Below are 27,051 nucleotides of genomic sequence, written 5' to 3'. Positions count from 1 at the left end.
TGATAAAGGAGCTACTGGGAAAGTGATGGAGCTGTGCTACTGATTACAAAGCAAATGGTGATGCTGAGGAGCATTTAATAAGCTGGTGGAAGAGCATCTTCTCTCCAACCAGTGGGTACTGTACCAGCCTCACTCGCCTCGGTCGGTGCCTGGCCCTGTCATGGTAGTTGTGATGATGGATGCATAAAGCAGCAATTTAGACTTTTCTCCCGTTGAAGGCAAGGGATGAGCTTCAGCATTGCATCCCTCTGGGGGCATCATATTGTTGCAGCGCATCAGCAGCAGGCTTTTGCAGCCTCTCTCCTCTGCTTTAGAGGTTGCTGAAGTGCACTATAATGTGGTTGGAGCTTGTTTGTAAGCTTGTGTTGGAGCTTTTGGCCATGAGGGTTTGTGTTCTGGGAACTGGCTAGCTGCTGTGTTTGTGTGGAGTCGCTTCAGGATTGCTAGATCCTGGCTGTGGAAAATGCGCTCCCCTTGTTGCTCTCCCATGTATTTACTTGTTTTCCCTGGCACCTGCACTTCATTTCCTTGGACAGGGTGAAGGGAACCTGCAGGGGCTGCTGGTCTTGTCAAGTCTGTCTTGTGAGGGCTAATTATGAATTCCTGAAGCTCCTGGAATTAAGAATCTGTATCTAGTGAGGACGCTGTATGCCAGGCTTTGACTGAGTGCAGACCACGCTGCCAGTGCATCTTCCAAGTTACAGCATAGTTTATGAAGACTATAAGATGCAGGAGGGAGTATGCTCTGTGGCTGTCTGAGGTTTGTGTCTCAGTTGGATTCAGTGGCTGCTGCCACTGAATACGCTGGAGCTGGCAGCTGGTATGCTACCAGATAAGCCAGTGCAAGTTGTGTTTGTAGTTTTGGGTTGTAGTGTACGTGTACTGACAGTCTGAAGTCATGGAGGGCTTGTGTTGACAAGGGGAATAAGGTTTAACTGGTGCTGGCAGGGAGTATCAGTGAGATGACCTCAGTTGGGCTGTGCATTTTCATGTCCTGTGGAAGGAGGCTTGTGCATGTATCAACTGGTAGCTTGGTGCAGCATTATAGCAGTGGGGAAACAGCTTACTAGACCTGCATGGATTACTCTAGTGAGCTATTTTGGTGTGAGTTTCCCCTAAACTTGACTCGACCAAAGGCTGGTCTATGTGGCTGGCTTGGAAAGAGTTGCTGTGCTCCTCTTATGTTCGCAGGCATGTGATGTGACTTAGCAAGTCAAGTTGCTGGTACAAGATAGACCCTCACTGCTTCCAGACCAAGCTGTGTGATGCCTGTGGAATAAAAGTGTCTGAGGACCAAGGTTACCAAGCTGCAGTCACTGGACTGCTCTGCTGGTGGCCATTGCAGAATGCGTTGGTTGATGTCAAGGCGTTGACTCACTTCCAGTTACTACACTGCTCTGAGCAGCAGAAATTCTTTGTTTGAGTTACTCCATGTTAGTAACTGCTACAGCTGCCACTGTTTCCATGAATAATTGGTGGGGGGCATGAGCGAAGCTGCCCCTAGCAAAGATAGGATATGTGCTACAGGAGATGGCCAAGCACTGCACTGACTGTTAGAAAGCCTAGCTCTAATGTACTAGTTCCCAAACACACGCTGGTTTTCCACTGTTAACTGTGTTTCCCCAGCGGATACTTAAAGCAGTGCCACCTCTCAAAGAAGTAGGGAAGGGTTTGTTCACAGATTCTCCTTTAACTTTCTGCTGCTCTGCTCTCATGGGTAATGCTTTAGAAGCTCCTGGGCTAAAGTAAGTTGCATTGATCTGGAAATGGTTCCACAGGGTCCTACTGTAAGTGAAGTAATATCAGGCTAGAAAGAATATATAATGGATCTGTCTTGGAGATTTAGCAATCTTGTTGGGCAAATGAATATAATAGGAGATTGAGGAAACTCTTTTGTGCATGGCAGGGTGTCTTCCTGGAGGAATTGGTGAGATAAAAATATAATGTATGTATGTAGTCACGTATATATGTAGTCATGAGTGTGACTGAGATGCAGCCTTGTCTTACACGTGGGACAAGTGCAAACCAAGTTGTCTGCAGGATATGAGCATGCTACTGGAGACCAGGGTGTCTGGTTTGGTGCATACCACTGGGAGAACTTGTATGTCATTCTCTTATGTCTGCTTCTGCTTTCCTCAGAGCTGAGAGGTCAGGAACAATCTGTTGTCTACCCTCATCCTTCCACCAAAGGGCAGACTGAAACAGTGAGACTTAGTTGCAGGAATCGATGTTCTTGGTGGCAGTGAAATCTTCCTCCTGTTCAGTGACTGAACCAACCAACCAGGTACTGAAGTGCCAACAAATCCTGTACAGCTTCATAGGACATACTTGACTTTCCTCCCTTGCAGTCAGTTAAGCTGGAAGCTGCTCTTCCTCCCTAAATATGAACGTTTCTTCGAGTCGACCATAATGTCTGTTGCAAATGAATCCTATTAAATCTAAAGGCCAGCAACATTCCAACAGTGACGTCTTAGCTTGTTGCTAAACAATCTGTCACCATCTGCCTGAACACAGGGGTTCAGTGTGATCTTGGAACAAACCTGTCTGAGCTCCGAAGCAGGTTGTGCCAGGATGATTTTGGTCCTGAAGAGGCTCAGGAGTTATTGGTGCTCCAGAGTTGCCAAGCTGAAAAAAGTGTGTGACTTAGGAGTGGCTTTTACAGCAAATGTGATTTAAGTCTTCATTCTGGGTGTTAATTTGGTACAGGAGCTGCTTGCTTCTGTAACAGTGGGGTGGCACAAGCTGCCTCAACTCTGTAGCCTTGAAGGGAAGGAGCAGGCTTGCCCTAGTGAAATAGATATGGGGTGAGCTGGATGCTGTGTTGAGGCCCACCTCTAGCATGGGAAGCAGTAAAGGTGCTGACAAAACAGCCAGCTGAAACAATGTCCTGCTATTGAGCTGAAACTGGGTAAAACTTCAACTGTCCCAACCCAAGGGATGCCTGGGATACTGTAGATGTAGACTGCCTTTAGCAAGAGTACAGCGGTATGAACGATTTCTTAGCATGTTGACTCCATGTATGGGGCTTTGGACCACTGGGATGGGCAGATGCAAGTGCTGGCTAGTGAGGTGGGTGCTTGGTGCTGTCTCATGACTGCTGGGGACAGTTCTTTGTCATATGTCATGCTTGGGAATGACTTAAGCTCCAGAGCTTTCCAGGCCAGCTGGTGCTTGTGGCAAGCTGACAGTATTGTGTGTGCCCCAGGGAATGTGGTTTAGAGGGATGAGTGTAGGGCTGCAAGCCAGGGACAGCTGTGGGCTAATCCTTCCTATATATCTGACTTGATGTGTGGCCTTGCTTCAGTCACTCCACATTTTGCTTTAGGGTTTTTAAAGGAGAAAATAAAGCCAATGCTTTTCTTGTCTGATCACCTTTGGCAGGGAGGGATGCTAATATCAGGTTTTAGTTAAGGGGTTGTACCCTGTGGCTCATCAAAACAGGAAAGACTGGGGAGGGGGGGGAGAACCAACAAAACCAAACCCAACCCCACCACCATCTGCTTGATTTCAAAGTCAGAGCAACAGCTCTGGAGTCAAGAGCTTTGTGGCAGAAGGTGGTAATGTCTGGATGGAGTTACCAAACATGGGCTTTTGCTTTTAGCCTGGGAGGGGAATTTGATGAGGCTTGTAAGTCGGAGCAGCTGTGTAGATGTTAGTTTCAAACTGCTTTCTTTGGATAGCTGGTATGTTATCAAGTCAGGAATCTGTCCTGAGGAGATCCCAGATGGGGCCTTGACACCATAAATGTACAAAGGCACTCGGTTGCACAAAAACTGCAGAAACAGCTTAGTTCTAAAGACTGTGAGCCACAAATGGTAAACAGCCAAGAAAAGCAAGCAAGGGTTAAGGCCAAGCTGCTCTCTATGTGAGGAGGCTGCACTGGTCTCAGATGCTTAGAGATTCTTAGTTTAAACTTTAGAGAACTGCACTGTGGATGCATTCGGGTTTGAATGGCCTTTTGAAAGTTAAACTCTGATAAGTGGAGACGTGAAAAATGCCTGGATTCCAACTGCAGCATTTGGAGGCCTGAAGGAAGTCCTGGAGTTTGCCAAATTGCAGTTCAGAGTGATACGGTGCTTCAGGATCCCTGGGTCTGTTGTGGTATAGCCTAGTGAGCTGTGCTGCAAGGAAAGAAGCATTGCTTCACTGTGGGAAGAGAATAATGGCCCTTGAAATACTTCCAAGCAGTAGTCTTTGGTCTGTACTGTGGAGGAATGGGGACACTGGTTACGTGGAAGGGGTAGGGTTGGTTCTATGTTGCCAGCAGTTCTACATGGGGCCTGTCTCTGATAGATAGTCCCCCCACATGCTATTTAAAGGCAAAACTGATCATGTTATTGACTGTGGACAATGAGGGAAGGATTGCTTGGTTCCATGCTAATTCCAGGGCACTAGTGTATCTGGGTCTTAAACCATCAAGTGATGCCCGTATAAAGAAGTACCTAAACCTCTTTGGACCAACTGCTAAGGAGTAAGCTGAACTGGGAGTTTTTGTGTCCTAGTTCCTATGAACTGTTGAATGGCTGCAGAAGAAACCTGTTGATGCTTCTGCTGAAGAGATTTGGGGCCTGTGTAAATGCAGAAAGTACCTGGCTTGACTCCTATGGGCAGGAAATAGTTGCTTGGACTTCGTATTCTGGGGTTATGTGATGGGTACAAGCTGCTGCAGGCTGGGCTGTGGTGATACCCTGCAGCTTGCTGCTGAGCTTCTGCACTACTGGCTTAAACATTTGGCTTCCTTGCCTGATGTCCCACACAGTTTCACTATTGATGTTCTGGGGTTTTCCATGTGGCACGTTGTGCACTTCCAGCTGGAACAAAGTAGAGCTGGGGTGGGAGTGAATCAATAGAATGAACAGTTCTTGGGGTTTTTTTGTGAGCCAAGCCATTGCTTTCCTCCTGTTACCTCAGAGCTTTTCTGGAGTGCTCTGTGCTCCTCCTGCAACAAGGATCAGACAAGCAGTTGTGAGTGATTTCAGTGTCAGATTTGATTCTGGTACTGATTCAGGCACCTCTAAGATCTTGCTCGCATAACTCAGTTTGCAGTCTAAGAGGAAAAGGGCAGAAGGGCTGCACACATGGCCCTGATTCCAGCAGGATATTGCTGTAAGGTTAGGTATGTGGCACACTGGCTTGCCAATGTGCAGCTGCTGTGGAGAAGTTGAAAACGGAGCAGCTAATCTGCTGTGAAGTGGTTGTGAGCTTGGGTAATGGTGAGAATCCAGGGAGTGAAGGCAGACCAGCATGGTAATTGGCTTTCCAAGCTGTTGGTTGGATTTGCTGTATGTTGGGATGGGGAAAAGAGAGGGCAAAGTGTGTATTTTATGCTTGTTGACATGGATCCAGTTCAGTGGCTGAGGTTCATCCTAGATTTTGGATCCTGTAGTGTGTTCTTGATATCTGCCTTAGTTAATGGACTTTGAGATGATCTACTCAAGGACCAACAAGCTGCTAAATAGTGTATCTTAACTTGCTGTTAGCAAGAAGCAGCTTTTGAAGGAACTAAGAGGTTTCCTGGAAGGTCCATTCTACATGTTTTCCAGCTGAATCTTTCCTGTTTTAATGAGGTATTGGTGTTCCTCATATGCTCCTGATCCTGTGGGTATGAGGCATGCCAAGTGGCTGCAAGATGTTCCCTTCCAGTGAGATTGTTGCGGTCATAACGTGCCCACACAAGCCCAGATCTGCTCTTTTGGCATGAGTAACATTAAATCCTGAGGCTTTATCTGAGTAATCAGATAAAGCTGGTGTGTGGACACTGAACTGGATTGGCAAGAGGCACAGCTTTGTGTCAACACTTTAAGTGGGAGGGGACACCTGACTGGAGAGAGCCTGGAAGGAGCGATAGCTCACATCTGCAGGCAGGCTGGGGTTGTGCAACCACCCTCCTACTTGCTCCATAGCCGGAGCAGTGTGCTGTGTAACTAGGGGAACCTTGCTGAGTATGAGGTGACACTCCAGGATGGCAGACACATCCACATGTTTGCCTACAAGGAGCTGCTTTACTGAGCTTATCAGCTTTGGAAGAGGAGAACCTTTGCTGCTGTGTCTACTTGCGTGTTTGTGGTTATATTTTTTTCCTATAAGGACACATCTTCTCCAAAAAGGATTTTGGCTGTGACTGGTCAGGTGCCTTTAGTCTTTGTCCCTTGATGTAGGGATGCCATATATTAAGTCTGATGACAAATCCCTCTGTGTATTTGATACCCAAGGATGGTTTTCAAGCTTATGGCTATTCAGATGAAGAGGAAGGATAGGGTATTATAACCAGTACTCATTTGGAGGCATGTTCCTTTATGGTATTTGGATTAGGATGTCTTCACATGTGCCAAACAATGCCAGTTTAGATCATTCTTGAAAGAACACTTGGCCTCATGGGAACCTCGATTCCAAGGTGCAAAACAGAGCAGAAAGCTCATCAGTGATTTTACTGTTGAGATGGCTTTTGTGCTAGTGTAGTGCTCAATCTACTCTTGGTTTGGCATGTCTAAGATTCCTACAAAACCAGCTTGTCATGGAAATTGTCTGTCCCAGGACTGTGGTGCTGGATGGGTGTCAGATGGAAGTCCTGTCCTTAGCCTGAGTGGACAAAGGAGATGGCCCAGGAGGTGGCAGGCAGGCAGCAGCCAAAGGAGTGGCACTGTATGTTGCTGAGGGTAACCCTTTCTGCTTGCAAGTCAGATAAAGGTGGACAGTACAGTTAATACATGCCAATTAATACTGCATGAACGTCTCTGTAGCCAGCTTCTTCAAGTCCTAGGCTGCTCTTAGGCAGAAGCTCTTCCTTGTGAGGGTGCTGAGGCGCTGGCACAGAGAAGCTGTGGCTGCCCCATCCCTGGCAGTGCTCAAGGCCAGGTTGGACACAGGGGCTTGGAGCAAGCTGCTCCAGTGGAAGGGGTCCCTGCCCGTGGCAGGGGTTGGAGCTGGATGAGCTTTAAGGTCCCTTCCAACACAAACCAGGCTGGGATTCTAAGCTGTCACCAACCCGCTGGGATTATGTAGGGGATGGGCGTGCAGGCTGACTTCAGCTTACACTTTCGTTGAGTATTGGTAGTACTGTAATGAATTGACTGCAGGTACAGAACTGCAAGGTAAGTTTTTTCTGGCGTGAGGTTTTTAAGGGAGGAAAGTACTGTTGGATGTGGTGGCTTTGTTTGATATTCCAGGCTTTAGACGTTGAGACAGTTTACATCTATTCCGTGTTTGGGAGGTTGTGGTGCACTGGATGGTGGGTGGCACTGGCCTCATTACTTTCCAATTGATGCTTGTAAACAGCGAATCCTAGCAAAGCCATCCTGCCTCCTCAAAAGGAGGTGTGAGGACTTGAGTAGCAGTTGAGAGAGTTGAACATAGTTTGGCTGAGACTTAGAAAGGACAAGCTTAGACAGAAGGGAGCAGCTAACAGAGCTGTGCTAAGATCTCTCTAATTCTTGCTCGCTGAACTCTGAAGAAGCAAGGCAGCTTATCTTCTGTGCTTGTTCCTGTGTCTTTATTAAGAACAGATCTTTCAACTTTCTACAAGGTTTCTTCCCTCTTCTCTCTTCCTTAAGTTCTATTAATGTGTTTCAGATTTGGTGTCCTGATTGGAAACTTTCCATTGATGTCATGGGAGCTTTCTGTGGCCCACATCAAATAGCTTGGTTCACCAGGAATTAAGTGACTGTACAAATGTTGATATTAAACACTTATTTAGAAGGCATGTTGACTTATGAGGACCTGTGATGACTACTGCGGTATGTTGGGAGGATAGGTTGACTGTACAGCTTTTGTCTTGCCTTTGAACTGTAAAAGTACTGGCAGCTGTTTAATGCCTAGATAAGACAGCTCAGGCTGGCTTATATCTACCAAGCTTGTCCCATTGCTCACTGTTGCACTATTTCTTGTCTCCTGTTGGAGAGGTTTTTGGATGGGTAACCTGAATGGAAAAGACTCAGATGGTAATGTCTGGAACAGTCACAGCAGAAAGCTGTTGGCTTAATTACAGGTACTGGAATTTTGCTGTTTTAGAAAGGAAACCCACAGTTTAGTCTGCTGAGAAGCCCTAGGGAGGGAAGGGAGAGATGATGAACATGTATGTTCTTCAAACTCTGCTTACTCAGGCTTCTGTGGTGGTGTCAGGGTATTTGGAAGGTGAAAACAGAAGGAATACAAACCATTTTAGCATTCCCTGTCATCCAAAAACAGACATGGAGCAGTGGCTGTCTCTCCTTCCCTGCAGGAGATGGTGCTTCTTCCTAATTTAAATGAAGGATCTTTTCAAAGCTGTTTGGGGTGTCGGGGAGCCTTCCTGATGAGCACCATGTTCTAGTAGCCACTGTCTCTGCCGCAGACTGAGATAAAAACCTTTGTATCGGTGAGTTCTGCAAGACTCGCTGTATTCCTGCACTATGTGGCTGTGCACTCTGTGTATGCAAGATCAATCTGCTTCAGAGTTACGGGGAGCAGGGGGGAGTCTTGTGTAGCTGCAAAAACTGTGCTCACTTCTTTACTTTTGAGGGCAAAATGCTTTTGAAAACTTACTGTTTAAGCCTGAACAACAAGAGCAGCAAGGCTTTAGGTCTGACTTTGATATCTGAAATTAAGCAGAATCTTTTCAGGCAGAGAATGTTTAAATGCTTTTACTGCTCTTTCCAAGAGGTCCAGTATTGGACTGCTGTCAGACTAAACTGCCTAGAAAGCCAAGCGTGCCTACACAAACTTGAACTGAGATCTTTGGTACGGTGCTCTGCCTTGGAATCAGGATAGGTGCTTGATATGTAAAGGAGGAGATTCCATTTCCTTTACACAAACTTTCCTTCTAGTATCCTTCCTCAAACTGATGTTGAAGTTGTCATGGATATTCTAGTTGCAGTCTTTCCATGTTCCCACCTTGAGCCTGTTGATGTAACTGTAAATGGTGAGCTAGGAGGCTTTTTGGAAGTGGATGATTTGGGAGACACATTCTTGTTGCTGGGTGTAAAGATGGGCTGCTCCGTACAAGACTTAATGTTGTGAGTCCGGATCATTATGCCAAAGTGGCTCAGTAAAAGTTTCTGTGCTTTCAGATGCTGTCTGAAGAGGTGATGCTTCAAGCTGTTCACAACCAAAATCCAGTATAAATCACTTTATTGAGTCCATATATCGTGTCTCTTCAGCAATATATTGTTCAAAGCATGACTCTCCTAACCAGTTGTTCCAGTTGCCTGTGCTGAAGCAACTGATGTGAACTGTTAGTTCATACTCTGATGAAGAGGTACTACCATTATGTAATGTTGGACCTAATCATTTGCTTCCTTGCTCAGATTAAATGATTGAGGTGCAGCTTAATTTTGGTACGCAGGAGGTGATGAGGAAGCCACTTAAAGTATTACTTAATTTACAAAGCTTAAGCTAGTGAAACTGGGGTTTAGGAATGTGTTTGAGTGCGTCCCAGTAAGACTAAGGGACAAATGCCATCCTTGCCCCTTGAACCAGCTGCTCTGGACACCGAGCAGTAGTGAAGCAGCTGTGAACAGGGCTGTAGGTGCAAGTCTTGGTCATGGTTTTTGGCAAAAACCCCCTCTTGTTCTGTATTACCACAACTGTTATTTCCAGGAAAAAGTTGCTCTTGGATATTTGGCCACCTGACAGTACAGATGTCCTGAAGGCAGCATGTGTATTCCTGCAGCCCCAGTTTGTATCATGTGCTTTAATCCGTTTCATTTTGGCGCATTCTGTGCATTCAGATCTGATATGTCTGGTTGGGCTTCTATAGGGATAAAACTTGAAGCAGCCAAGCTAGAAAGGCTTTTGAAAACCAGTGCCATGTGAAGCCTTTTGGTGGATGATGTAAGAACCCAGCTGAAGCTGTGGTCACTCTGCCCGTCTCAAACCACCTGTGCCATTTCCAAGGACCCTTTCAGGTAATGGTGAAAGCAAAGCATTGCATCATGCAGCGCCTGCACGCAGCTGTAGGCTTCACTGAGATGTACAATGTCTCTTCCTAATTATGGCATGTCCAAGGTCAGTCGGATTTAAACACAGAGTCCAGGCATATCATTAAACTTTTTCTGGCTAATGACAAGTCAGAAACGTAGTGAGGCACCATCCCAGAGGGCTGTGCTCTGAGGAGGTGCTGTGCGTGTTCCAGTAAAGCTGGCACTGGGAGTTGTCTCTTGTGTAATCTGCCTGCCAGGAATATCCTTTTCAGCACTTTGAGAGCTGCTCTCAGGTGGCTCCTTGTGTATATTCTTGCCTCTGGTGGGTTTACCTTCCTAAGCAGACTGATGGTGTGGTTTCAGTGTTGATGAATGTCTCGGCACTCGGTCTGTTGTGTGTTTATCGGGCTCTTTCGTTGGGTTTTTGCTCATGTAACTGATGTTTGAGTTAGAGCTTCTGGCAGCTGCCTCAGAAATGAGGTGAGCAGCATCTTTCCAGAGACTGGCAATGGGTTGGGTCAGGCAGAGTACACTGTGATGGCTTCTCTCTGCTATTATCAAACCATTTAAAGGTTAGATAGAAGCAGCTTGTCATGTTTACTGCTAATGAGTGGATGGATGAGGATCTATACTGAATTCCAGGCTGAAGCAAACCAATAAATATGTGCATGTAAGAAACACAGCATTTAGATTCTGCTAGTCTTGTACTGGATCCATGTTTCGTAGCTGGTTCTTGTGAGCTGCTTGTACCTTGTACTTCTGTGCTAGCTGTCTTGTCCTCTCCGGATGCTTGCCCCAAGCTCTGGCAGGTGAAGCTTGATGCCTCTAAAAAGCATGGAGAAAGAGCAGAAAACAGCCCTTTGCTACCCAAAACCTCAGGACGGCAGATTAGCTGACCCTTGGGAAAGCTAATGAGTCTGCATAGATAAGCTAGAGGGACTTTCCCAGGTACTGGGAGCAAGGTGGGCAAGAGCAAGGTGCTTTTACATCCTCCCTGTTTAGATGGTGCAGGTGGCATTGCAGAACACCAGTTGTCTGTTTCCAGTGGAAGCCCATTGTACCCTACAGTGTGGCTGCTCTTCCTAATGGGTTCTGTGTTGTGAAAGCTACCATCTCTTGCCCTAGTGTGTGCAGTGCCAGTAAATCCACATCAGGGCACTGCTGACCAACCCTTGCTACACTTGTGATGAGCTTCTGTGCCTTGGAGACAGGGCGAGACTTGAGCATGTCTAAAAATGTGTTGTATAAGAAACTCGTGGTGATCCTGAGCTCCCTCTGCAAAGAACAGACTGTACCAGGCAGACAAGGAATGCCAGTGCTGTTTTCCTTCCTCTGCTGGCTGGGTTGTAAGCCATTTGTACCCAAGTGTTCTGGAGGTGTTCTGCCATGGTGTGACTCTGCTTCCTTTCTGCTAAGGGATCCCTGGGAAACTCTTTTCCTTTTGAAGACTTGGAGGGGAAGAAAGAGGGAATTGGAAACCGAAGGAGGATATCATGACTTGAGCAAGCCAAGGTGCTTGATTACACTGGGATAGCAAGTCTGGATTTGTCTGGACTCCTCGTCTCAATGGGCTGTTGCAGCAATTGGAGAAGAGAACTTGAATCTTCTGGCTATGTTGCTGGATTTGGAAGGGGTTTTTCCACAGCTTTTATTCTGTTCTAAGGGTTGTTGTTCCCAGATCAAGCTTGAATAGAAACATAAGGCTGCTGCCAGCTTTCTGTCACAGACACCTTTTATCTTGCATTCATCTTGTCAAAGCAGATGCTGCTTTCATTTCTTCCACTATTTTGCTACAAGACTAAAATTACCAGCTCTTTGATGCAGGGGAAGAAATTGTATTTCAAAGCCAAGTACCTTGTTAACTTTGATAATAAAACTGTTGGTTTTATCTTGAAGGTAACTGTGTTCCTTTGAAACCAATCTGAGGGTTGGAAGCTCCTGAACCCTGCTTGCTCTAAGCTAACGTACAGCTCCCTCTTTGCCTGGGAACACCAGTGGCTGTTATTTTTGGGTGGGAGGTATAGATGAAGCTGAGTTGCTCAAGGTCCACCCTGCCCTCCCTACCCTTCCTGCCTTCAAAGACTTGTACTGAGCATGAGGCTCATGAACATGCAGCTTCTGGCTTTCATCTCTCACTTAAAAAGATGAGCCCTGTTCCTGTAAGGTGCGATACTTGTGAAGGGGTGATGGGGCCCAGCTGCTTGCTCTGGGAGGGTTGTTTCCAAGGGGGATGCCTGTCCTCACAGGGAGGGCAACTGGTGGCTAAGGCTGAGCTTTACAGCATTGCTCATGTAGCAGGTTGCCTTGGGGAATGAAGAATTCCATGGCTGGCTTGGGTAGGGGTCAGGGCATGGAAGAACAAATATGTTGCTGGCTTCATTTAGCATGTTACAAGAACTATCTGATATGCAGGTTATGGGTCCCAGGTCTCACTGAGAGTAGGGGCTGAGGGAAATACCTCCTGGGACATGGTAGAAGCCAGGTGCTTTTGGAGATGAATTGCTAAAGGCTTTTCTTTGGAAGTGGCTGTTTTCATGCCTGCCTAATCCTACTGAACCCACTAGACTTAAAGCTTCCTGTGGCCCCCTCTTTGCTTACAGGCAGGTAAGTGTGAAGGCATTGAAGAATAAGAATCTGAGAAGTTTTTGGGTTAGGAAGCCTAAACTTAGACCCTGTCATGATTGTGTGATGCTTGTGTAGGGGTTGACTTCTAAACCCATCCTTTTGCTTAAAGGAACAGGTTGGTTTCCTCAACAGTGTGAAAAAAAATCACTTCCTCTGACTCAACTGTCTCCTCTTGTGAGGTTTTTGTCTTCAGAGGTGACACCTCAGTCTCCACAGCCCTCGGGACAGGAGAGATCTGACTCTATAGTTGAAGCTATGAAAGATCTACTGGGCCTTTACACACAAGGATTTAACATCAGTTTTCTTTTCCAATGTTTAAGAAGCCTTTGATGAAGAGATGTGGGTAAACTTTGTGGAGGAATGCTGAGTTTGACTGTGTGGCAAGGTAAGACAAAGAGACCTGTGGGCTAAATCTGTGCTTAGTGCTTAATATGCTGTCACTAAGGGGGCAATAACAGCTGGTACGAGAGGCTGAATTATGTTCACTTCTTTAGGGTTTATTTGACCTGAGGTTTAACACTGAATTCAACCTAAAACTGGAATGACTTGAACAGGGAAGAAGATGCTTAATCTTAAGTACAAGGAGAAGTTTTGTCACCATGAGGCTTGTCAAGCATTGGAACAGGTTTGTCCAGATGTTGTACAGTCTTTTTTGTAGGTTTATGAGGTTAAACGGGATAAAGCTGTAACCTAATCTGACCCTGCTTTGAGGGAGAGATGGGTCTAGAGACCTCCTGAGGTCCTTTCCAGCCTGAAGTAGTCTGATTCTATGAAGTAAGTTTGTATAGGCATCTTGCTCTGATGTTATCAGAGGAGTTTCTGGAAATGGGCAGGCTGCTGTAGTGGTTGATAGCCAACAGGACTGATCTTCTGCACAGCCAGGCTGGAGAGGACCTCAGGAGGTCCTGAATTGCAAAGTATAAGATCAGTTGAATGTATCTTTGGAAGATGTTTTGCTTCCTAGTCACTCCTGCCCAAGGCTTTAGCATGCTCTCTGCCTTTCAGGCTTCCTACCTGATGCTTACTAAGACAACACATAAGCCAGTTGCTAAACTGCAGAGCTTGTATCTGCGGCACTTAGTTTGACTGCTTGATGTCAACCCCTCTATAGAGGGATGCAACTATCATGACAGGTCAAAGGAGCACAGTTAATGTTCTCTCTTGACCTGGTGGTGAAAGGGTGGAGGGAAACTTACTGTACAGGTTAGGGCAGGCTGCAGTTTATGAGCTGGTGGAAGGAAAGAGCTTGGGGAGAAGCTGTGCTTGTTAATACTGTATCCTACTCTGCCCTTTTTTCTGCTTCAAGCTCTGTATGGGTTGGGTTATGCTCCAGCACTGGTCATGTGTGGAAAGACATGCTAGCTACGCACAGATCATGAGTAGCATTAAGCCTCAGGGTTACAGAATGAATTTTCTAGGTCTCATGATTTGATTGTCATAGTATCTGATCAGGTGGAAAAGACTCAGTCAGGAAACTCATTAGCTCATGACTGAGGGGCTTATTTCCTCCCTGAAAAATAGCAGCAAGCTTGCATGGCCGGATGGGAGTCTTCCTACATTCATCCTACTGACTGGCAGGACTGCTGTGACTAAATGCAGAGAGTAAAAGGGAGGGTGAGAAGGATGAACTTGAAGTAGAGCATTATGTTGAATATGAGGAGGAGGATGCCAGCTGAGCTGCTGAGGATGCAAATGTAAATAAATTGTAAAACTGGAGGCGAAAGAAAAGCTAATCTTTGCTTCCTTAAATATCACAGGTAAAGTGGCTTTCTGTGAGGAACTGAATACCATCCTGCTGGTATTAAGGGTGCTGGGGCTTAGATTTCCTCCTCAATAGCAGGCAGTTCGTGGGGTGTCCTCTGTGCTCCTGTTGTTCACCTTCTCTCCCTGTGATGCAGCAATATGTGTGTGACAAGGCTTTCAGTGACCTTCTGCTCTCACAAAAAGCATTTCTCTTGCCCTGTGTGCAGGTTGACAGTGGTATTGCTGCCCATCAAATGGGTGAAATCCAGATCCAAGGGAAGTGATGTGCTGGAGCTTCCCACACTGAGTGGCAATGAAGCAGGGATTGAATGCTGCCTCAGTTCTGCACCAGAAGGCCCTGATTTTGCTGTGACTGAGTGTACTGCTCTGCCCTTGTTTGCAGTGAGCAGTGTTCTGTTTGTGGTGCTTTGAGTCCAGAGCTCTGCTTGAGCAGAGAGATGCTGTTGCAATGGACCAAGGCTTATCTGTTACTAGTACTCAGCCCAGGTTTCAACTAGGCTTTTTCCATAGCGCTGATGAGTGGTACCAGGCACTTGTACAATTTCCCCTCTGGCAGAGATGTATTTGATGTAGATAAATGTACTGAAGCTTCAGACACAATAAACCTATTTGAGAGCAAAGGCTGAGTAATCTGGTGCTTGGCAGCTGCTCTGCTGGGGGGTTTTTTGCTTTACTGTTACCAGTACTTGTGACATCTCTGGAAAGAGGAAGGAGGTAGCTCTAATCTTAATGTTAAAAGAGCTTGAACTGCTGTGGTTTTCCTCAGAAGGAATCCTGCTGGATTTTACAAGTCTCTTGACTGTATACTGTATTACTTTTAGGAGCAGGGATTGGAATCCTCACAATCTGTTGTGTACCTTAAGTTTTCAAGCCATCTGTTTGAGAAAATGCTGCTTTTCAGGTGTATAATACCCAAATCTATGTGACTCTAATACTGTAAGGGCTCAATTCCTGTTCTCATGCATGAGTATTAGTAATACTCTCAAGTATTAGTACTTGGGGTGTACTAGGTGACTTCATCCAACTCCTGATGGGATCTGTCTTTATGGAGGTGTTGTGCATTGCCTTATTCTGCCCACTGAAAGCAGCACAGCAGCTATCCAGGAAAAACCTAGGACTTCCGAACTAGCACTTCCAGCAATTGGGATCCCATAGATCTACTCAAGCCTATAACAAGCCCAGCCATGTTACTTTCCCCATTCCTTCAGACACAGCATATGAGAAAGGCTTCCTGAGACTTTGCTTCTAGGCCAAGGATGGCTGAAACAGGAGGCTGACCTGTGACCTGGCAGAGCATAGCACAAGATACAGCTCCACAAGTGCCTTTGCTCTGCCCTGTTGTCACCCAGGAAGGAGATGGGAGTTTTGGCAGGTGACCGCTGAGAATTTGAACATGGATTGGTTTTAATCCAGCTGCTGCTAGCATGGAACCACAGTAATGCATTAACTGCTTGAAGGAGGAAGCAGCATTTTGTTACTAAAACCTTTGTCCTGATGGCTTATACTGTTGGGCAAAAAAGCGCTTTTGATATAGGAATGGAAACTTTGGATAGAAGTAGAAACATCAAAGCTTCATTCTTTCCACCCACTGCTCCCTTTCCCACCTACTGATTGTCAGACAAAACTAATGAATCAAGATACTTCAATGGACATGAGGATTGACACTGGGCTGTGTAGGCTGCAAATTACTAAGTGGGGAAATAACTAAAAGCAAGGAATTCTAATGCAAGCGGGTGGCTCATGATGGATTATGTGGGCTTCTCTAATGCAAATAGTTCTGAACATAAGCATCTACTATTTAAAATTTATGGTGGCTTAATTGTGGAGGAAATGCCTTTCTAAATGCAGCCTATCTTGGGATGTTTGGCTTCAGTGCTCGAGGGAAGGAGGGGAAAACATTAGGCAGGCATTGGTAATTTGGTCAGGTGCTGGCTTGATTTTACAGACACGGATGCGGAGCAGCTTACTGCTTCTCCTGTTGAATGGCTTCTGGAGGGTAGTGACTGTCAAAGCAATTCCTGCTTGCTTCTGCTCCTCTTGTGAGCTGGGGCAAATGTTTGCAGCACAGGGCAGTGAAACAGCTTTGGGAACATCATCCTGGATTGCTTCCCTAAATCCATCTTCAGTGTGGTCGCAGTGATAACTGTGTTGATACAGCAGCGTGAGGGAGTGGGAAGGGCTGGAGGAAGAGAACACGATAACTGATAGACTTGTCTTCATTACACTAGAACAAGACCTGACCTGATGATCATCCTCTGGTGCAGCCAGTAACTGTAGTGAGGGATAGCCTGTCCTGCTTCCCCTGCTTCTTCCTGCTTCCAGATGAGTTTCAGACAGAAGTTTTCGAGTAGCTGACCAACATAATCACTGTGACTGAAATACGTTTGAATGGGGAACTAAAGCAGACCAGTGCTGTAGTTTTGACAAGGCAGGTACCTTTGTCATTCCTGTTCATTCTCCTGACGCTGCTTGGACCATCTTTTGATAACTACATTTTAAGGCACAGTTCAAAGGCAGACTTAAATGCTAGCTTCTTCCTCAAGTGTTTTAGGCTGGACTAAGAGCCCAGGAAGACTCTGGGACTTCTTGCTGAGTAGCGTTCTAACCTCCAGGTCCTGAGGATAAGCTCATGTGGGACATTCCATGCTGGCTGCGTTAGTATTTGGCTGTCTTAGAGGTGAGAAGCTCCTTGTACAGACAAAATGACAGCCCTGTTCTCTGAAAGCCCTTATCAAAGGGTATATGGTATCTGAACAGAAGCCTCAGTATAATCCTTGGTTATAGAAGAATTGAAGAACTAGGCTGTTGTTTAAGAATGTGTGTCAGTAGAAAAGCAGCGTGGAGTTGAGTGCTAAAGGACAGGGAAGTTGTAAGACAAGTCCTGTTAGACAGCCTTGCGGATACTTCAGTCCCGTGAACTAGTCTTTCAAGTGCAGCTTGTTTATAGAACTGGGGTTTTCTGTTTACAATGTGCTAGGCATAGATTGCAGCCTTCAGGGATGTGAGGCTTCCTCTGGAAGCTCGGTTGTATGCAGAGTCTCAATAACACCAGGAAAAATGGATTGAAGGTGGTTGGACAGGTACAAAGGCCCAAGAAAGGTGAACCTCTGGGCGAGGTGAAAAAAAGAGGCTTGTCACCTTTCCTCTTGATACCTGTGTGATTTCCCTTAGTGCTCAGTCTGCAAGCAAATCATAAAGCCATCTCTTGAGTGCATTTAAAACTGAAAAGACTGTGCCTCTTGCAGGTGACCTCTGCAGCTGGCACATCTATGCTAGACTAGTTTTCTTTCCTCCTTGGAATAAGCTGTTCTGAAACACAAGTGCCTTTTTCTTAAGGCAAAGACTCTACTGAAGCAACCTGGGAGCATCCTTCCATAATTATATCAAACAGTTTTAATTTCATACAAGCAAACTCTATCCCCAGCAAATGGATTCTTGCCACAAGCAATGAGGAAAAGCATCACTTGGCTGATAGGTTTAGACTGGAAGTGGTTCCAGGAGTTAAAAAGAATGACTTGGCCAAATATGACCAGTGTGATGAGAACCCTGTGTGTGGGAGGGATGTCTTGCCAGGTCTGGAAGATACTTGCTGCTGCTGTGTTCTCCAAGTGGGTATCTGCATGCTGAAGCACGCAGAGAACTTGCTGTGCTGGTGGAACATGTTGTAGCTGGAGTGCTATAGCCTTCCATAAGCTGCTCAAACCACTGCAATCAGCTGTAAACAGCTTGCACTCCAGAATGGCTGTGCTGATGGTGTGCAAAGCACTTTGAGAACAGGGCTGTACTTAAGGGTGTAGTATTTGTACCAACTCACTGGTTGCTTCCAGGCTCTCTGCAGTCGCTGCGTTGCTTTGTGCCCCTGCTGTCGCATCCCTGTTCTTACAGTGTCAGTCTTCCTGCTCCTGTAACACTATGTGCAGGTGCTATCTCAGCTCAGACCTAACTGCCAAACCACAGCTGCTGGGTTATTTCCACCAAAAGAATCTATCTGGAGTGCTGATCTATGGTTCGAAGCTGAACTTGACACATCTGATCACCAGCAATGTCCCCACTACAGCTTGCCCACAACTTGAGCATTAAAACCAGGTGATGTCTGTAATTCATTTGTATGTATTAACTTCAGAGCCACAGGCTGCCAGCTGAGCTGTCATCTGAGCATGGGCCAGTCTTTTCTCGTGGCACGAAGCATGGATGAGATGCTGATTTCTACCTGGAACCCAAGCTCATTGAGTCAGTGTTCTGCATTTGTAACCGTGGCCTGTAAATACTTGCCAGAATGGAGTTTGAATTTGCTGCTGGAAAATAGGACTTCACCAGTTGGCTACAGACAACTGCAGGAAGTTAGGGCAAAGGGGAGAGGTGTAAGGAAGGTCAGTGCTGCAGCTGTGGGACATGGGAAGGGACTCTGGCTAAATCTCTCAGTGCAGAGCTGTCATTTCGATGAGGGGTGGTTAAGTTAGGGCTCCATCATGCCCTATGGGGAAGAGCTTCAGTTGCTGGCTTCTGGTCTGTTCAGCTTTCCTACTCCCTGTGCACACTTTGCCATGGCTTCTTTTGGGCCCAATTGTCAACTCGGCAAGCCTTCTCATGCCATGTAGTGCTGTTTACTCTGCAGTACAGGCACGTGTCTGCTGGTGAGGCAGTGTTGTACAATGTTAGGGGTATGTTTGGAGTGAATTTGTTGTACAACAAAGATGTTTGGAACCCAGAGCAAATGGCTTAACTCCTGCTAACACCTGGGTGTGACACTACCAGTATATGAACTGTTCCTAGCCAGAGTCTCCTTGTCCTGATATGAACACACACTAGGCGTAAGTGGCAGAGCCTGTGAAAGAACATGTTTGAGTGTGGTTCTGAAGGCTTATTAGGCAAGAGTCTGTCACTTCAAGAACAGGGTTTGAGTGAGAAGGAGAACTGGACTCCAAAGGTTTGATGCTTTCGACTTGATGCCCACCAAAGATGGCCTTATCACAGACATCTTAGAGCAATCTGCTTCTAAGAAGCTGTTTTAAAGAGCCTTGAGGAGACTTTGTGTCTGGTCTTTAGCATGCAGTTGGTGTTCCTGAGGTCCCTGTGAGCTGCCTTATGCAGAGCTCATGGCCTTTCTGAAACCTCCACTAAACTTTCTCTGTGAGGAAAACCAGCCCAAGGTCACTGTGTTCATTTAAAGAAATATTGTAGCATCTCTGCAACCAAAATTGCTGTTTGTGAGTGGCCTTTAACAGGAGAGATCTCAGGTGGTCGCTTGTTGAACTCCTTTTGTCTGGGTTGCTTCCATCATTGCAAGGTACTTTGCAAAGTAACCTCTCCTACCTTCCTTAGTATTTCCTGCTAGATCCTGCAGTGCTGCAGTTAACAGGAACTGCCTGGGTATGTCAACAGTTGAAGCTTGCTTAAGTTGGTTTCTAGTAAGTGCTGAGTTGAAAATGGGGGGTGGTTCTTACTTTAGGTTTTAGTTTATTCAGATGTGCTGCTGTAAATAACCTCAGTGCTTTGCTTTGGAGAACCAGACACCTCACACCTAGTGTAGGAGAGCTTGCTGCTTTCATCACCCTGCCTGGCATCATGGCAAAAGTAGCTAGAAATCTTCTGCAGTCTGAATTATCCCAAGGAGAGCAATGTTGGAGTGCTCTGTTGGTACAGACAAGCTGATTCTTAGTGCTTGCAAGTCCTAGCAGCATTGTATGATGACGTGCTCCTGGCTTCCTTGGACAGAAGCCTTTTCTGGTAGGTCTCAGGTGGGCATGCTAATGCTAGCTGCTTATTGTACAGAGGAGCAGAGCTCTTGGTGTCTGCTTAGTAGATGAATGAGGCTGTTTGGCTTAGTGAAGCAGCTGAAGTATAGGTAAATCAGCTGCCTTGTTCTCACCATCCCTGGTATATCTGGAGCAGTTACTTACCAGGGGCCTCTTACACTGCTGGAGGACAGTGCCGGCTATTTGCTGATTGCTGGGACATGTGCCATCTTGCTTCATTCTTCCTTGCTCAACCTCTTGCGCTCTTAGTGAGTGCAGTTTCACTTTCTGTGGAGGCCTCAGCCTTGCTAGCAGCTCAACCTGCTGATCCAAACCTCCTCTGCTCGTCAGTAGGTGAGGCTGAGGAAGCTGCCCCTGTGGCAACCTTCTATGTGTGTGGCACAAGCAGTGAGCTGTTGGCTGCCAAAACCGATGCTGTGCACACAGGTTGCCTGCCCGGTCCTGATCTAGAGCAGAGTTGCAACACTCAAACTAGTCCTAACCATGTTGTTAGTGCAGTTGTTCCTGTCATCTCGTCCATAGCTGCTTGGTCTCTGCTAACACAGCACTGAAACTTCAGCTGTATAGGTGAGCTGACTCCCTTTCCCCAAGGCTTGATCAGTATTTTGTGGGGTGGGCAGGGGGCTAAAGCCAGAATGTGGCAAAGTGATAGCATAAATGCTGAGTGGAGTGTCCCAGGCTTATGTGGCCAGCTTCTGTAGTAAGCAGAAATACCCAGTCCAAGGCAGGGGTGTATTTGTGATGCTAAGAATTAACACAAGGGAAAATTGAGCATCGTGGTCTTTTGAGGCTAAAATCTGAATGCTATTTGAGGCATGCGGGTTCTTCTCTCTGCACCCCCGTTGTTCTGTAGCACTGCTGATCCATCTTTGCTTTTAGCTTGGTTTTACACAAGGTCTGCATGATCAAGGGATGTGTTCCTAGCACCACCAAGGGAGGAAGGGGAAAGCCCCTGGTGGTGAAGCAGCTTCTAGAATCACGCTCAAGAAGGGCTGGCACTGTGAAGGATGTTTGTGGGGAGTCATAACAACATACAGGTCGTGCACATACCTGAAGGATTTGAAAGGTGTCCCCGGGTAAGCTGCTGCCAGCAGGTTAGTCAGCAAACTACAAGTAGTGTAGCTCTTTTGTTGGCATGTGGGGTGAACATGTAGCCTAAGAATATGGACCGAGTTTACCTAATGTTTTACTAGAAAAATCATGGAAACCTGAGCAAAGCAGTTGTCGTTTAGTATCATTTGTTAGTACTGCCTGGGATGCTGTAGTTCAGCTTTCCTAAGCTGTAAGCAAGGAAATGCTCATGTGCAGAATATATATTTCCTTTTTCTGAGGTGTGTTCCAGGCTGGAAATCTTCATGGTAGGGCTCTGATTCATTGTCTGTTGAGCACCAGCAGTATGCCAGGGTGTTTATAGGTCTGGTCGCAGTGTAGCAGCACACTCAATGTTATGGAGGGGGTAAACAGAGCCACAGTCAACTGACTTGAAGGAATAAAGAAAAACTGGATCAGGAGTGAAGGTATTTCAGAGCCTTCATGTATTCTTGGAGTTGATGTTCCAGATGGGTGTTCTGTAAGCGCAAGTGAGGACCTGTGAGGAGTCAGTGGCTTTCTGAACTAAAGTTATCAAACTTCTTGTGACTGAAGTGGTTCTGGTCCTTACTTCTGGTGAGGTTTAACTGAAGAAGAATCGTTTGCTAGCCTCCAGCCTCCAGAACACAGATGTTTTCTGTGGCTGAGTGCCTCACAGGTGCTTTAACAACTGCAGGTGTCTTGCAATCAGTTTTGGGGGTTTTTTGCTTCCCTTTGTTTTGGAGAGATGCTTCTAAGAACTCGGCTCTGGATCTCTCAGTTGTGAACCATCAGTGCTATACTATGCCTCTGGCAGCACTTTGGCAGCTCAGTTGTGTTAGTTACTGGAACCAGCAGTGACAGTGGCTCCTGAATGGCAAGTACTAATACTTTGTGTGCAGATGTTGGACTGGGACCTTGAGGGTTCTTGCTGCTGTACAAGTTCCTTCCAAACAGAGCTGGAAATCTGCACAGCAGCCTATTGAGATCCTTGCATCATTCTGAGATGTAGGTACCTGAAGTAACCTCCCACTGGGTGATATAACCTGCATGGGGAAGAACAGCCGTTTGGCTTCAGATAAAACAGTGAGGGTATTTTGGGTGACTATTCTTTGGCTTAAGTTCACTCTATTGATAGCTTGGATTGCATTTCTAGTGTGTGTTTGGATGAGGTGAAGGGTCTGAATAGGTAGGAGTGAGGTAAATCATCAGGGAGCAGTAAGGAGCCTTGTTTTGAATGTGGATGGATTCTTTAAACCTAGCTGTGTGAATTGTTTAGCCTGCTTAGCATGATGCTGGCAAGGTTTCTGGGGACACTAGGGATGTAATTGAAATCCAGATTAGCTGTTTGATTCATACTGGGGGACAAAACATCACACAGGCCTTAACGATCCACAGCAGAACCTCTCCCTTGCTGGGTTCTTGGCTGCATCCTGGGGTTCACTGCAAGCTGAAGGGGGTAAACTGTGTCCATGGGCACAGAATGCCTGTGTTCTGTGGCACACAACATAGTGGTGAACTAAATCAAGGTGACTGCCTCAGCGGGAGGAGCCTGTGTAGGCAGTCATTGCCTGGATCATGTCAATGTGTAAACAGAAGATGGACACCAGCTCTGCTCTGCCATACACACTCTTTGGAGCTGTGTTCTCCCCATTCAGCAGCAGAGACATCAACATCTGCCTCTGAAATGCCTTTGCTGTCTCCTGCCTTCTCTATTTGCAGCAAGCAGTGGTTTTGAAACCTGGCGTATCTTTCGTATGGCAAATTGCCTACTTGCTCAGAGCAGCTAAACTGAGGGAGAGCTAATTCTCCCTGAAAATAGCAGTGAATATTTGTTTTCCTGAGACACTCTTATAAGTTTGTTCCAAAGCTTTTAAGCCTAGAGGTGAACAAAAGAACTGAAAATAGCATGGGAGCAGAGCAGTGTCATGGGGATGAGCTTGTGTTTACAAAGCAGAGCAGAATTGCAGCAAGCCTGAGCTGTTGATAGTGCCAGATAAAAGCACTTTCAGTGCTTACACTTGTACTTCAACCTGGAACAGCTCAAAGGCTTTGAAGCAGCTAATTCCCTTGTGTATCTGTTCATTTATGGCTGGCTGTGTCTCCTATCAAACTGCCTAAGGCATTAAGCCATTCATTGAAGAGGGAGAGCTTTCCTGTATCTGTCCTGAGTGAGAGTACCTGTATTGTCTTGTGCATGATGAGGCTTTTCCTTTTGAAGACTGAGGGTGTAATTGTGCTTCCTGGCTGTAGGGCAAGGTGCCACCCTGCGGTTCTAGAGCAGTGCCAGGAATCAATGGAGCCAGCTCTGAGCAGGAATTGTTGCCTTGCCCTATTAAGGAGCCATGATGCACTTTGATCTTGGCATATGGTGTTCAGCATTGGACCTGTTCTCACTCTAACCCACCCCTTTGCTCCAATCTCTGCCTTTCCTCCTTTGCTTTCTTCTAGCTGTCGTCCTTCATTTGGTGTTAATAGTTTGCCTGGGGAAAGTGTCATTAACTAAATACAAGGTGCTTGTGTTCAGGAGGAGCTGCTTGCCTTCTGAAGCAGGCAATGAGAGGTATCCCTATCCCATGTGCTTCAGAAGTCCCTGCTGTCCTTCACAGCGGTGATTCCCTTTCTGGTGCAGCAGCCTTTAGGAAAGTATGCTGAAGCTTTTGTTGGCGAAAGGCAGCAAGCCGTAAGGAATGAGGCATTGTTTTGCTAATGGAGAGCACAGAATTGTGTGCACTTACTTCTCTTGAGCATTTTGTGCCGTCTGCTTTGGTTCTAGCTTCCTATGGAGTGTTCTCATGCACACTGTAGAGCCCTTAGGAAATCTGCCTTCCTCCCTTGTTGACAGCCTTTGGTTGACAGCTTGTGCGTTGGGATGGGACTTTCAAAGACCCTCGAGCGTTTTTCTTCCCATGTTTAAAAAGAGGGAAGGGAAAGTCGTTTTGTTTCTCTTAAGAGCTACAATTTGAGCTCATGGTCCCAATGGCATACTCTGGACTAGTAGCAAAAACCTGTTAGGAAGCTGGGGAATTGCTCCCTAACCTAGAGCAACCATGAGCCTTCCCTGTCACCTTCTAGCTGAAGCTTTGCTTCTTAGGTTTAGTAACCTTATTTTTAAACCAGATATGATTCATGCTCTGCTTTCTGTGCCAGATGAGGTCCTTGGTTGCGAGTGCTGGGAGTGCAGCTGGCAGGAGCCCTGCCTGATTGCCTCACTTCAGGAAATGTTAAAATAACACTTTTTTTCTTTCTTAGAAAGCTGGTTCCCTCCCCTCCCACTTCTCATTCTCCTAATAGCTGCCCCCAGTTTGGCAGCTGCCTTAGAGGCTTGTTTGTGTTGCTGAGTGAGAGCAGAGACGCTCTGGTGGATGCAGTGCTGGAGGAGAGGTACATGAAGTGAGTTAGTACTATCTCTAGCCAAGCTGGCTTCAGCTCTTCAGAGGCTTCTCTGAACGTTGGAAGGAGAACTGCAGAACTGTGAGAAGCGTCTTGCTCCTCCCCCTGGATCCTGTTTCTCAAGCTGGGGATTTTTTCCTTTTGGAGAAGAGCAGCTGCCCCAGCTGAAGCTATTCATTCAAGGCACAGCATACAGCAGGTTTATTTGCTTTTGACTACAGTAATTCAGCAGCGCCAGTAGTGCCCATAGCTGCTGGCATGGGCATCCCTCAAGGCTGGACCCAGCATGTTTTGTCTGCTGCTTTGCAGTCAGGCCTCTAAGGTACTTAGTAGAGCTGTAGTGGGGTTGCAAAGGATGCTCAAACCTGTATCAATGGCTGCTGGCTGCTTTGCCAGCTGCTCTGTGGAAGGTTTGTAATTCTCCAGATGGAGAAGCTTTTATTTTTATTGCTTGGCTCTTACCTTCCTTGATCACTGCTATGGGGAGATGGTTTGTGTTCAGTGCTTTGCTTCTCTTTTGGAACTGTTTGTGCTGAGGGAAGAAAGTTTTGCCTGTTGTTAATCCTGCCGTTACCTGTGTGTGTCTTTGCAGTATGTAGCCTTTATTCTAGGGGATGCTCATGTCCTAGAGGTTCCCCAAGAACAACCAGTCAGCTATAGGATGTTACTACAGTGTCCAAAGACAGTGCAATTGTCAGCTCAGGTCTATATTTGAAAAATTGACTGAAGCTGTTGGGATTCCTCTTCTGTTAATGCCCTGTGTGCTTTGGCTCCCTTGTGGATAGCCACAGAGATGGCTTTGGCAGGAGAAATTGTCCATGGTGGTTGGAAGAAGCTGGAGTGGTGAACGCCAGTGGGCAGCCTGGGCCTTCACTGGGATGTCTTCCTCAGCCTGACCTTGTGGCATGAACTGGGGCAGGAAGCCCAGGCAAAATTATGTGTATACAAGACCCTGTTGTCAGTCATCTTTCTAACTGAAAGATAAACGGGGCAGACTTAAGTCTGCAGCATTACTGTGTATGGAGTTCCAAGTCTTCTGCCTGATTAAACTCTTTTTTCTGGACAACATAGAAGTGATCATGATATAAAAGCAAGGTTTGCTGGAGGCCGCTTAAATATAAATGTGCCCTCTTAAGGGTTAGTGATGCAGTAACAGGCAGCAGTGCATTCAGTGTGGAGAGATGATGAGCTGAGTCTATACATTCCTTAGAGAAAGAAGCAGAAATTCAAGTGCCTTTCTGAAGGGGACATTGGAAACTTTGTACCTATCTATTTGATTTATATGCTATCTGCCAGGCATACTGCATAAGTAGTACGCGTTAGTTACCCTGCTGTGCTGGTGGAAAGGAAGGATGAGTTGTCAGGATAAACAGATTAAAGCAGTGCTCTGTAAATGTTGCCTACAAGGCTGTGTATGGTGATGTTTAACTCTTGCCTTGTTTTTCTTTCCATCCATTAGGCAATACTGACTGGTGCACATCTTGAGAGTCTCCTGGCAACCTGTTCTGTAGGGCTGAATGCCAGCAGGAGCGGCCGCCTAAATCCATGAGCCTATAAATAGGCAGAATCGGAACACACCATGGGTCAGAAGGTCACAGGTGGGATAAAGACTGTGGATATGAGGGACCCTGTATACAGGCCACTGAAACAGGAACTCCAAGGACTTGACTACAGCAAACCCACACGCCTGGATTTGCTACTGGACATGCCTCCGGTGTCCTACGAAGTGCAGTTACTGCATTCATGGAACAATGATGATCGCTCGCTGAATGTGTTTGTGAAAGAGGATGACAAACTCATATTTCACCGGCATCCGGTGGCTCAGAGTACAGATGCCATCAGAGGCAAAGTGGGATATACCCGAGGACTCCACGTGTGGCAGATCACGTGGGCAATGAGGCAGCGAGGCACGCATGCTGTGGTCGGGGTGGCAACAGCAGATGCCCCTTTGCATTCAGTAGGATACACGACACTGGTAGGAAATAACCATGAATCTTGGGGCTGGGACCTTGGGCGCAACAGACTGTACCATGATGGCAAGAACCAGCCAAGTAAAACGTACCCTGCCTTCTTGGAGCCAGATGAAACTTTCATTGTGCCGGATTCTTTCCTGGTGGTTCTGGACATGGATGATGGGACGTTGAGCTTCATTGTAGATGGGCAATACATGGGTGTTGCATTTCGAGGACTCAAAGGGAAAAAGCTATATCCAGTGGTAAGCGCGGTGTGGGGACACTGTGAAATACGGATGTGCTACTTGAATGGACTTGACCGTGAGTATAACTTCCTATATTAGTTCTAACAGCACAGATCCATGTGCTACTTAAGTGCAGGCTTACTAGACCATCCTGGGGATGGTTTTCACTCTTCTAGAGAGCTGAGGACTTCATGTTGGCAGAACAGGATACAGCTCTGAAGCTTTAATGGCTAATCAAACAGTTTGGCTGTACACATGTACTGTTCCTAAGGCACTACAGGGAGTAAGTAGGGTTTCAGGAGGTGATGCCAGCTGTCTGTCTAGACATGACAAGCCTTCCTATTTTGCTACC

General features: G+C 46.4%; 1 protein-coding gene across 2 annotated transcripts in view; it reads left to right on the top strand.

Annotated features, from left to right (window-relative positions):
• SPSB1 (splA/ryanodine receptor domain and SOCS box containing 1) overlaps window positions 1-27,051 on the top strand; it is a 39,242-nt gene that overhangs the window by 8,312 nt on the left and 3,879 nt on the right. For both annotated transcript variants that reach the window (XM_057432035.1, XM_057432026.1), the window contains exon 2: window positions 25,962-26,775. In XM_057432035.1, coding sequence (XP_057288018.1) covers window positions 26,082-26,775 — 694 coding nt within the window. In that variant the 5' untranslated portion in view covers window positions 25,962-26,081. The remainder of the gene's footprint in view (window positions 1-25,961; window positions 26,776-27,051) is intronic.

The sequence above is a fragment of the Pezoporus wallicus genome, unplaced genomic scaffold (assembly GCF_028554395.1).
Source record: "Pezoporus wallicus isolate ANWC-B61680 ecotype Strahan unplaced genomic scaffold, APGP_CSIRO_Pwel_v1 contig_8006, whole genome shotgun sequence".
Lineage (NCBI taxonomy): Eukaryota > Metazoa > Chordata > Aves > Psittaciformes > Psittacidae > Pezoporus > Pezoporus wallicus.
This window is presented reverse-complemented; position numbering and strand designations above follow the sequence as displayed.